This window comes from Pipistrellus hanaki (assembly GCF_964339955.1).
Source record: "Pipistrellus hanaki genome assembly, chromosome: 14".
Lineage (NCBI taxonomy): Eukaryota > Metazoa > Chordata > Mammalia > Chiroptera > Vespertilionidae > Pipistrellus > Pipistrellus hanaki.
Genome location: NC_140516.1, coordinates 37697260 through 37709966, shown reverse-complemented (window position 1 = coordinate 37709966; position 12707 = coordinate 37697260). Strand labels below are relative to the sequence as shown.

The following is a 12707-nucleotide window of genomic DNA, read 5'->3' as shown; positions in this document are numbered from 1 at the left end:
CTTTCTGGTTTGTGCTTTTCCCATCTTGCTTAGGAATTCTTTCTTGGCCCCCAAATAATGATTTTATTCTAAAAGTCTGTAGTTTTGCTTTTCATATTTCATATTCATATTCATCTTGAATCTCTTTGGAATTTATTTTAGTTTTTAGTGTGACATAGGAACTCAAGTTTATTTTTTTCAAATGGCAAACCAATTGGCTTCGGACTTAAACAGTTCATTATTTCCTCTACTTGTTTCTAATGCCACATTGGTCATACAAGATTCTATATATGGTTTGTTCTGTTGCTTGAGTCTATATTTTGTTTTAATTTCTTGGTCTAGCTTTCTCCAATATTACCCTGTTTTAAATATTGTAAATTTTATGTTAAGTCTTTCTATCTGGGAGAGCAAGTTTCTCCTTAACCATTTCTCTTAACTGTCCCTAACTATTCCTAAAATTGGCTTGAAAACTATCGCAGGCCCTTTATTCCTCCATATACATTTTAGAACCAGTGCCTCAAGTTCTGTAAAATACAGTACTGGGGTTTTGATTGGAATTGTATTACTTGTATATGTCATTTTATAGGGAATTATAATATTTATGATATTGAGTCTTATAAATCTGTTGTATTTCTCCATTTATGAGATATGTCTTCCAAGAACTGTCATTTTCTTCTTAAAGTTCTTTCATATTCTTTGTTAGAGATTTATTTCTATGTGTTAACTTTTTTGCTATTTATAAATGTTTTTTTGAAGGTACTTTTTCTAAGTTTTTTGCTTTTGTATAGGTATGCTGTTGTTTTTTCACTTAGCAATCTTGTTCAAAATGATATTTCTAATAGTCTTGGAATTCCCATGTAAGCAATCATACTGTCTACAAATCAGTTCTGTTTTTTCCTTTGTAGTCCCACATTTTTTAGTTCAATCTTCCTGCTTTAGGCTATGCCTTGTTGAAAAGAAATATGGTAATGAGCATTCTTGTCTTGTTCCTAACTTTACATAGTCCCAATGATGTTGGCTGTACTTAACTTTTATTGGGTTAGTGAAGTTTCCTTCTGCCTCTTACTTGCCAAGAGATTTTTTCATGAATGGCTGTTAAAACTTTTAAAATTTTTATGTATCTGTTGAAATGACCATGTATTTTTTCTTTTTAAAGCTGTTAACATGGTGAATTATATCAATAGTAATAGATTTTCTATTACTGGATTATTTTGTCTTCCTAGAATAAACCCACTTGGTCATAATGTAGGAGGTTCACTCCAATACATTTCTCTATGTGGTTTGCTGGTTATTTCTGTAAAATGTTTTTATTTTAATAAATGAGATCAGCTTATGTATTTTTTCCTTCTATTCTTAATGTCAGGTTTTGTTTTGTTTTTGTATCATGGATACATTAGCCTCAAAATGAGATGCAGAGCATTTTTTCTTTGCTAAAACATTTTGTGTAAACTACATATTATCTCTTCTTTGTAGATTTGGTGGAACTCACTTGTAAAAGCCATCTTGGTCCAGTGGGATTTGTGGTTGTTTGTTTGTTTGTTTTATATGCTTGGTTTTTTGTGGTAATAGTTAACTTACTGTTTTAATTTCTTTAATGCATATAGTTCTACTTAGATATTTGGGGGTTTTTTTTGAGTTCTGGTAGTTATATTTTTCTAGAAAATTGTCTAGTTCATCTGCTATTTCAAATTTGGGGACATAAATTTGTAGAATTCTTTTTTGATTTTTAAAACCCTCTACCAAATTGATATGCTTTGCCCTTTTTTTTTTTTTTTTTTTTTCCTGAATCAATTTTGCCAGAGGTCTGCATTATTTTACTCATCTTTTCAAAGAACTGGATTTTACTTTGGTTGATTCTATTGTCACTTTTTAAAAAATAATATCACACTTAGTTTTATTATTTCTTTCCTAATACTTTTTTGAGCTTATTGGTTCTTTTCTAACTTACTAAGTTACTTAATTATTTAGTTTTCAGTATTTTCTAATGAAAATATGTAAGATTACATGTTTTCTAAATTCTGCTTTAGGTATACCTCAAATTTTGAAATGTAGTTTATTACTGATTTTCAGTTTTAATTTTAAAAAAAACAAAACATTTTCATTAGGATTTCTTTGCTTGGTGAATTATTAAGAGGGTTTTCAGGGGGCTACCTTTTCAATTTGTTGATTTCCAGTAGTCAGAAAATATCATCTGTTATAAGAATTCTTAAGTATTTGTTGAAATTTGCTTTGTGGCCTATCAATACATGGTCCTTTTTTGGTAAATGTTCTGCCTGCTTACAAGATTAAATGTACATTCTCTATATGGTGGATGCAGATTTCTCTGTATAACCATTAGGTGAGGCTGTATTCTTCCAATTTTTCCCTCCTTGAGCTATCAGTTACTGAGAAAGGTGTGTTAAATCCCACTATGACTATGGATTTGTTAACTTACAATTTTTTTCTTTATGTGTTTTGGGGCTATATCATTAAGAGCATTCAGGTTTAGATTGCTATATCTCCTAGGAAAATTGCACCCATTATGTAGTAACCCTCTTTATCCCAAACATGTTTTTGGCTTAAGGCCTATTTTCTGATAACATAGCTATAGCAGATTTCTCTTGATTAGTTATTTTCTTGTTGTATCTTTTCGCATCCTTTTACTTTCAACTTTTCTATGTCATTATGTTTTAGGTGTGTCTCTTGTAAACAGCATATAGCTGGATTTTGTTATCTTATCCAATGTGAGAATCTGTCTTTTAACTGGTGAGTTTAGTCTTTTTATATTTATTGTGGTTACTGCTATGTTTGGGTTTGTTTATATTATTTAATTTTGTGCTATTTATCATGCATCTTTTTCTCTACTTATTTTCCCCCTCTTTTCTGATGGATATTGAATTGATTGGATTTTCTTTATTCTTTTACTTGATTGGAAGTTTTACATTTAGTTTTTAGAATTATAACTAGTCATGACCTGTAAAATGTTAACAAGTATACCTGACTTGACAAAGTCTAAAGTTATTCTATTCTCTTCTTGAATAAGACCTTAGAATACTTTAATTCTTATCACTGTCCTCCAATTTTTTATATTACTGTTGTCTAGTATTTTAGTGTCATGTTGTTTTTATTCCCCCATTAACTATCATCATCATTGATTCTTACGTAAATATTTCAATTTACATGTATTATGTATTTTTTTTCTTCTCCATTGTTTTGGGCAATTCATTTTTTTTTTTTTCTTTCCCCCTGCTAGTTTTTTTCAATGAAGGCTTAGAGTGGAAACTTACTCAATCTTCCTTGGTCTGAAATGCCTTTGTTTCATTCTTGAATGATAATTTAGCCTATAATTCTAAACTCAGTTATTATTCTTTGTTACTTTGGTGGAATTATTTTATTTTTGTTTTGCCTCTTTTCTTTTTACTTCTAAGATTTTTCTCTTTGTCTTTGGGAATTCTCCAGTTTCACTATGATGTGTCCAGGTAGAGAAAAGCTTACTTCTCACTAGACTAGTAGAAAGAGTTTTTACTAATTAATTTCTTTATTTATTATAGTTTTATTGATTTCAGAGAGGAAGGAAGAGAAACATAGAAACATGAGTGATGAGAGAGAATCAATGATTGGCGGCCTCCTGCACTCCCCCTACTTGGGGACTGAGCATGCAACCCGGGTATGTGCCCTGACTGTGAATTGAACCATGACTTCCTGATTCATAGGTTGATGATCAATCACTGAGCCATACTGGTCGGGCAAGATAGAGTTTTTTAGTCTCATTGGAGTTGCAGTTCTGTAGCTGTCTCTCTGTTGTATACAGGAGTCTCAGTTCCAACATCTCAAGGCCTCATCTTCTGGCCTTGCCTGAGCAATAACCCAAGTTCTTCTCCCTTACTTGTCTGATAACCACCCTGGGGCTGTCACTGTACAGACTCATCTCTCCCTTTGTTTATGTCTCTTGAAGAGCTCCCATTTTTTTCTTAGAATCTCAGCCCTGGTTTAAAAAACAAATTTTTTCTTAGAATCTCAGTCATCCATTAAAAAACAAATTTGTTGAATTTTACCTAGCACTTTAAAGCAGTTATTTTCAACCAGTGTGCCGAGGCAGGAACCCTGGTGAGCTGTAAGAATTTTTAATACCTGACTATTTAGTCAGGGCACTGACCTCTGTCCCTTAGATTGTCAAATAAAAAAATCACAACAGTGAACACAATAGTTGTCTAATGTGAATGAATCAATAGTATACCCTATTTTTGTCAGATTGACAAAAAATATCGTTTTTGGTATGCTGCAGAATTTTAGTAATGAGTTTATGAGTGCCATGAGATGAAAAGGTTGAAAGTTGCTCCTTAAGGTGTTGTTAGCTGAAGGATTTTTCTCATTAACTTACTCACCATTTTTCTAGACTAGAAGTTCAGACATACTCTTCATAGCTTCATCCACACACATCAAAGAGCGGTGTTAACTGGGGTTCTGGCAGCAGTGCCCTTTGTTGAAACACCAGTCTTGGGGTTCTTGCTGCAGATGCCAGATCCCCCCACCTTTTATTCAATCTTTATCTTGAGTTTCTGCGTATCACTAAATTTCTAGCCCAGTTGAATATAGTCTATCTTTGGGATGGTATGATATAAATTGGCTTTATGGCTGATAGGGAAATGTGCCCTGGAGTAGTTGAAAAAGACTACTATCTTCTAGAAAGAAAAAAAACATGCATTTCCTGTGGTAAGTGCATAAAAATGTGTTAAAATATTCACCTTCTTTGAGAAGGAGAATTGAGAACGTTCTTTAAGAGATGCAGTGATTGAAATAAAAATTTAATTAGCGTCTTTCTCCCTTGGTCCTGGATCCTTTGATTGGCCCAGAGGTTTACTAAGAAGGTTTCTTATTTTCCCCGCCTGTGACAGCCTGCTGCAGCTAACGTGTTCACTCCCGCACTGCTTTTACGTTCTCAGATGAATTATCCTTCTTCCCTTTTACCTTCCATGCCAGTCAGAATATTCCTTCTCTGATATTATTTTCATCGTGTCATTTCCTTTATGGCAATTTAACAGTTGGTCCTGAGCATATTAAAGTCTAAATTCCTTAGGCTGTCACTCAAGACAGGTATCTTCTAGCCCTCTTTCTATTCTTATTTTTTGTTGTATCTCTTGTCAGCTGACTCTGTATACCTCTCACTTGCTCATTCGTACCTTCTTTGTTTACACCTTCTGCCTTGTCCACCTAGGTCATGTCCATTATTTTATTTAAGATTTCTTCTAGAAGGCCTTCCTTCGTGTAACTTAACTTTCTTTCTCCTGCCACATTATATTAATTGTCCTACCCTGCCATGCATTTCTGTTGCTCTGTTTTTGTTCTGAGGGCTATGATGAAGTATCTTTTCCCCCCATTAGCGTGTGGACCATTGCTATTTAATCCCTTGAAGGGCTGGAACTATTACCTTTTGTATTCCCCTGCCCACAAAATGAGCACTGTCAAAATAGAACCGCAAAGTAGGAAATAGACTCCCCTTTTTTCCATCGAGTTGTTTGCTATGTGGTTAGATAAACTTAATGAAACAGTCCATAACACCTTATGTAAGTAAACGTTAGATTTGTGTGCTGTTGATTCTATGTACTTGTGCAGCTAGGGAAATGTTTTTGAATCTGTCTTCTTTTGTATGATTATAGAAGCAGAGAAGGTTGCACAAGTGGCAAAAATTTGGTTTCAGCAGAAGGTGATGGAGAAAGAAACTGAAAAACGCATTTCTGAAATTGAAGGTACATCAAGAAAAAAGAGGCTCTGACTATTCTAGTCTGCCTCTCTGCCCCAGGGGTGGGGCTCTGTGGTGGGTGGGAAGGCCATAGACGGAATAGTCTGTAGAAAGTGACTGACTTGATATTCTAGATTTTTTTTTTAATTGCCATTACATATCTTAGCTCTTGGTTTGGTCTGTGACTTTGGCTAACTCAACCTTTCCTTTTCCGACTTAAAATACGGCTTATTAGCTCCCACTTTGTTCTCAGGCAGTATGATAAATACCCATAATCGGTTGTAAAGAATGTATATGATGAGAAACCCCAGCACAACCAGTTTCTTTCCTACCTGTCAATGAAAAAAACACATAAAATTAGCTGGGGAAAAGGAAGCCACAGTTTTCACAGAGCTCTCAAACTCCTTGATTTCACAGTGGGATGTTGCTGTTCTTAGCTCATAGTCTTGAATACCAAACATTCAACCTCTTCTGCTTATATACTGCTGCTTTCTATTGTTTGGATCAAATACAGTAAATAGAGCAGAGCTCTTCTGTCTGGATTTAGTTATTTCACTTGAAGCTAAGAGTGGGGTGGGAGTTGAAACAGGTGCTAACAGCAAGTGAATTTTGTCGCCTTTGGGGGCTGTGACTGTGCCCCTCAAAGTGAATTAGAAGGTTCTACGCTCCTGGTGGAGAAAAAGAAAAAAAAAAGGGGGGGGAGGTGTGATGCTTTGGGTGATGGGGGTGGAGGAAAGAAAGCAATTTTAGGTGGAAAATGAAGTGGGCTCAGCTGAGCTGGGAGTTGTTCATCATTGACAAGAGTATTCCCATATAAGTCCTCAGAAGCTGAGGACTGGGATTTGAAAACTGCTAGAGTTGTTACTGGTATATGCTTTTAAAGTAAGTGATCAAAATATCAGGCAGTGGAGAAAGGGACTGTTACCTAAAGTAGAGTCTGAACTTGTTACCCATCTGAGGAGATAGATCACAAGTTTCCTTTGTTTTAAATACCCTGTGTTGTTTTGCTAGATGCTGCTTTCCTGGCCCGAGAAAAGGCAAAAGCAGATGCTGAATATTATGCTGCACATAAATATGCCACATCAAACAAGGTGATTGGCTCTCTGTGCCACTCTCCTAGTAATACAGTTTGGGGTTTTGGTTTCTCTTGTGGGGGGCTCTAATATGATAAAGAAGATTTTATCCAGTGTCAAGAAAGGGTAGTTACTGTCACACCCTCTAGAATCAGCCAATAGACAGGGAATTTTGTATATTTGCGTATAAAAAATGGGGAGCTATGACAAAGGCAAGCAGATATATAAAAATACATGCCATATAGCAAGCACGTCAAACTCGCAGCCCATGGGCCACATGTGACCCACAACGAATATTTTTGCAGCCCAGCTAATATAATGATATGCAAGAAATGTTTTAATAAAAATTTCATAACTTAATTTTTACAATTTCCTGTTATATATAATTATCAATGAGCTACTATGTTCGCTCTTGACTGATTACTATAATCGTGTTCATAGTAATTCATTTCCCTTACATGCCTTACACACAGGCGCACCATTTCTCTCCACTAATACTAGCAGCAAATATTTTAGCAGCCCATGTCATTAGTCTTGAACTGACTTGTTTGGTGTGTGCAACAGGAAATAGTTCGCTTTCAGAAAACAAGAAAAATAGAAGTTTGTGATATGCTTTTTAATTTATGTAGTTATTCAGTGTCTGGTAAGTTAATGTTCAAGAAAAATATTAATTTTTTATTAAAATGTTCTATTATTTTATGTTAACGGTTACTCATTTATTTTAGTCCTTTGTATTCAGTATGTCTCTATCGAAATTTATGTTTCTATAAAAATTGAAGCTTTTGTTTTTTGCGGCCCACACAAACTTAAACCTTGTTTATTTGGCCCGCGTTAGTCTTTTGAGTTTGACATGCTTGCCATATGGCCATTCATTTGTACTGCTGTATAAGAATTCAGTAATCAAGAAAATTGAGGGGCTTCTGAAATGACAAAAAGAACAGAAGAGTAAAGTTTACTTAGAATTGCTTCCCAGACGAGGTAGGTTTTTGAGTAAGCTTGTTAAAGCAGTGTTTCTCATCAGAGACATTCTTGGCATTTTGGAGTGAGATACTACTTAATTGTTGAAGATCATCTTATGCATTATTTTGCACCCCAGGCCCTTGCCTACTAAATGTCACTAGTGTTTGCCAATTATTTTAATAGTCAATGCCCCTTCCCCACACACGTGTTTCAAGTGCTACCAATTGAGTATTGCTTATTTATTGGGCTTTTTAAATATTCTAGTCATGAGGCATTTTATGTGTAATAACTTGAGAAAGAAGGTTGGGTGCTGTAGGGTGACCAATTTTTGTGAATGGACTAGGGTAAGTTTAGGTCTAGAGACTATAGGCCTCGTTAACAAGAATTATTTAATTAAGAGGCAGCAAGAACCCCTATGGCTTTCTGAGAAGGGAAGATGAACAAGGTTTATAAGGTTATTGGTTGTAGAGTAGATTGGACAGAAAGAATGGAGACAGAGTTTGCTAAAGTGTAGGATATAGTTTCCAGGATTACAGTAAAGATTGAAGGTAGAGACAGAGCTTAAACTCTTTTGATTTAGAAAAGAGCAAAATAATCTGTATTCAGAAGAAATGATAAGACTTGAAATTCAGTATGAATTTAGAAATACACTTAACATATTGGAGGACACAGCTCTATAGAAACGGAATGTAGTTAGGTCAAGATGAAGGCGAGATGAGAAACTTGAGTTTGCAAAATTAACATTTCAAATCTATCATGGGAGAGTCTGACCAGGCACAAATATCCACATCTTGTTGTAAAATCAGCTTATGCCAAAAGGGCAGCAAGCAGTTTTATGTCACTTTGAAAAATGCTATCCAGATATTGACCTATAATAATAAGGCTTTAGGAAGTAATTTTTTTATACATGGTGAGCAGATTTAATGGCAGTGTTTCAGCAGGGGCTATGAGTCAGCTGGAAAAGGTGTAGGTCCAGGAGTGGAAGACGTCAGAGGCTGTGAAAAACAAGATGGGCTTTTGCCTGGAGGACAGGCTGGGACTTGAGATGAGGAGAGAATCACTAGGGAAGGCTCTGAGAGGCTGTGGAGTATATTTTAAAGATCATTGGAAATGAATAAGTTTTAATCAAACCCAGAGACATTGTGATTGGATATGTCTTAGCATCACGATTTAAACAAGACACTGTGACAGGGAGAGAAACCTGATGATTGACAAACATCTGTCCATCACAGACAATTAAACATCCAGTTTCTGGGTAGAGGCAAGAGCCCAGACCAGGTGATTTCTTGAGAGATTTTCTAGTTCTGAAATGTGATCAAGAAAACCAGAATCACAGGTGATTGATGTAAGTTTCTGAGCCCAGGCTCTTCCTTTGAAGCTCTGCCACTCCCATCCATGGACCTGTTCATGTATCAGGAGAGCCAGCACAAATTCCAGACCTATCCCAGGTTGATTCAGCTGGATGAAATGAGAAAGTACATATGGAAGTACTTCAGCAGTCACAAGTCACTATGGAAATGTTATCATCATTACTTAGTTATCATTCATTGTTCCTCAAAATCATCCCAACCTTTTTTTTTTTTAATTAAAAAATAAACAGATTTTCCTACATTATAACAACTTGTTGAAGGAACTTCAAGTCTGGAATATAGCTATTAATGTGATAGCCACACTTCAAAGTGAGAGAGAGTCATTGCAACAATTCAGATTTGAGTAGAGCAATAGGGAAATGTGTGTAAGGAAATAGCGGAATGAATATTGCACCCAAGTGTCCTCATGCCTCTGCTCCTGTTTGTCCCCACACAGCACAAATTGACCCCGGAGTATCTGGAGCTCAGAAGGTACCAAGCCATCGCTTCTAACAGTAAGATCTACTTTGGCAGCAACATTCCAAGCATGTTCGTGGATGCCTCTTGTGCTGTGAAATATTCAGATGTTAGGACTGGAAGGAAAAGCTCTCCTCTCCTCTCTAAGGATGCTGCTGAACCCTCTGGAGAGAGCTCTGTCCAAAAGAAGGAGAGCATAGGTTGATGCAAGAAGTGGAAACGTTCTCCCATAACAAGATGTGGCCCAAGGGGTTCTGTGGGAATAATGGTTACGCGACTCCCTGTGCTCGTGTGTTCTGCCTCTCCTGTGGTAGTCCTGGCTTATCAGCTGATTCCAGGATAGAGCCAGCTATCTGGCACCCAAATGGTCTTTTCAGCCACAGTTTTATCAAGTATGCTGTGTGTGATCCTTGCTAAACTGGTACTCATGAAAGAAGGAAAGTCTAATGCTAAGATACTGCCTGCACTGGAATGTTAAACACTAAATACATAACAAGCTGTGTTTTCCTAAGCTGAGATCTATTGAATAATGTTTACATGGTCCCGGGGGAAATGTGTGCTCAGCCACTCAAGAGCTAGAAGGCCAGAGAGAAGACGGCCAGGATGTGGTAAGTGTAAAGAAGACTCACTACACCTGGGATCCAGGCTTGCTTTAGGGTCTGCAGTGTACATCCATGTGATTAGCGTCTAGGCTGCTGCAGTTCCCCAGGAAATGATCTTCCAGTTGAGCAACCATTTACTTGATTCAATTTGCACCTTTTTGTTTTCCTGCAGTCAAGTTGGTGGCTTGCTGGGACATGCACCTTGCCACTCAACCAGATTCCTTGTAGAGATTCCTAATCACTAGTTCATTGCATTAGTAGGCTCAGAGATAGAGCTTGGTTTAAAGTTTTGGATGAGATGAAACGTTGGCTTTGAATCGAAGTTCTGGGGACCTGAATTCTCCTCCATTAAGTAATGACCGTCTGTGTCACTGCCTCAGGCTGTGTGTGACTAAGGTACTTGGTTTCTTGTCACAGCCAACTCCTTATAAGTCACCTCTCAGCTCTGGCTGGCCAAGAGCAAGACAGGGCTTTACCAGAAATAGGAGCAGCATATACAATTCCTAGCTATTCACTGCACAGTATTGTATTATAACTGCAGGAAGTTTTTAAACTGGATTTGGGGTACATTCATTTGCCCTAGTACCTCTGCCTAAAGGCTATATTCTAGGCTGCCATGGTTACTAGCACACTATTCTCCTCAATATTGTTCATCAGGAGCCTACTTAGTGTGGAACAAAGAGTAACTTGGTCATTTTTGTCTCCTTCCCTATTGGCCCTGAGATGCTGAAATCAGAGTTGTTCTCCAGCTTCGCCTTCCCTAGGAGGTTAGGATTCCACTGACTTCCTGGGCAGCCAGTGGTTTAATCTTCCGTGAGAGGATGACAGATTAATCTGTGGCTAAGAGACCCATTTCACCTGGACGTTTTTTTCCTTAAAGATTAACTTTCTGAAAACAGTGGGCCCCATAGTTAGGCCTGAGTATGTGCAGCTTGTTAAGACCTTTTGTGTAGACTTTGTTCAAGCCAGACAGAACGTCCTGGGATCCTTCCGGCAACCTCTCAGCTGACTCTCAGTCTCATGACAGTTGTGAGTTGTGCCAAACACTCTATGTGGGAATGGAATCACAGATTTGAGTGTGTCTTTTCCTTGGGCCTTACCCTATAAAAGCATTTGTAATATGGAGAGAATCATTTTTTCATTTTTGCTCATTGTATGCATTCTCTTTTTGAGTGAATTTTGTGTTCTCTAGCCCTCCAAAGAACTTTTGAACTAAAAATAAACTCTTCACCTGTCATATATTGTTGCTGCAGATAATGATTGTTGTGGGAAACTTGGATCATTGGTTTTTGTGCTTTCATTACTAGAGAGGTTTTCTATTCCCAGGAGCTAAAAGTTGCTGCCCCAAAGTGATGGATGTGGGTTATCTTACAAGCCACAAGCCGCGGTGGCAGAGTTGAGGGCAGGGAAATCACATGGTGAAGTTTTAAAGAAAGTACTTCCACTTGAAGCGTGCTTCTCTGTGCTCACTCGAGCACTAGTCTAGTCCTCCTTCAGGGATGTTCCTTTTGGCAAATATATACTGTAATCTTGAGTCTAAATTTATATGTGAAATGCTACCTTTTTAAAAAAAAAAAAAGAAAGAAACTAAATAAAATTATTTTACTATCAGTGATTTGTGTTTTCCGTATGTCTCCATTCTTTTCTGTTGTCTTAATATGCTCCCAGAACTTTCTTGCTCATTTCACTAGGTAGCCCTTTATTTAGTAGTTTTACTTAACCATAGAGGCTTTTCTTATACCTCTCTCAGAACACTGCCTCCCTAGTATGAGAAATGTTAAATAATTTTAAAATATTTTTAATTACAGGTGACATATTAATTTCAGCTATATAATAGTGAGTAGACATTTCTATAACTTATGAAGTGATCGCTAGTACCTGGCATAAGAATTTTGAAAGAACAGTTTCCATTTTTCTTGTCTCGTGGAATTTACTAGGTGTACCAGTTAATAATGTGGATTTTTTTCAATAGATGGAGTTACACATATGTTGATATATATGCAATTTGATATGTATGTTATATTGTTGAATTGCTCCTTAAGATTACCACTTGTTCCGATCGATGGCAAAATCTCAATGAGTTGGCCCAGCCTCTCTGCTTTCTCCTGGTCTCTGGTCTTTGAATAAGCCTTTAGAACTACAGTTGGCCCTTGAGCAACCCTGCAAGTCAAAATTCTGCATATAATTTACTCTTCCCAAAAGCCTTACAGGTAACAGTTGATTAACATATTTGTTTGTTAATATGTATTACTTATTACTACAATAAGGTAAGGTAGAGAAAAGAAAATGTCATTAAGAAAATTGTAAGGGCCCTAGCTGGTTTGGCTCAGTGGATAAAGCATTGGCCTGTGGACTGAAGGTTCCTGATTCGATTCTGGTCAAGGGCATATGCCAAGGTTACAGGCTCGATCCTCAGTAGGGGAAGTGCAGGAGGCAGCCGATCAATGACTCTCTCATTCATGTTTCTATCTCTCTCCCTATCCTTTCCTCTCCGAAATCAATAAAAAATATTTTTAAAGGAAAATACAGTTAGAATAATTATTGGGGG

At 36.9% G+C, this 12707-nt stretch overlaps 1 protein-coding gene across 3 annotated transcripts in view; it reads left to right on the top strand.

Annotated features, from left to right (window-relative positions):
* The window catches only part of ERLIN1 (ER lipid raft associated 1), a 37947-nt gene extending 26175 nt beyond the window's left edge, over positions 1–11772 (top strand). For all 3 annotated transcript variants that reach the window (XM_084904106.1, XM_084904108.1, XM_084904107.1), the window contains 3 exons: positions 5616–5705; positions 6710–6789; positions 9538–11772. In XM_084904106.1, coding sequence (XP_084760232.1) covers positions 5616–5705; positions 6710–6789; positions 9538–9762 — 395 coding nt within the window. In that variant the 3' untranslated portion in view covers positions 9763–11772. The remainder of the gene's footprint in view (positions 1–5615; positions 5706–6709; positions 6790–9537) is intronic.
* The last annotated feature ends 935 nt before the right edge of the window (positions 11773–12707 follow it).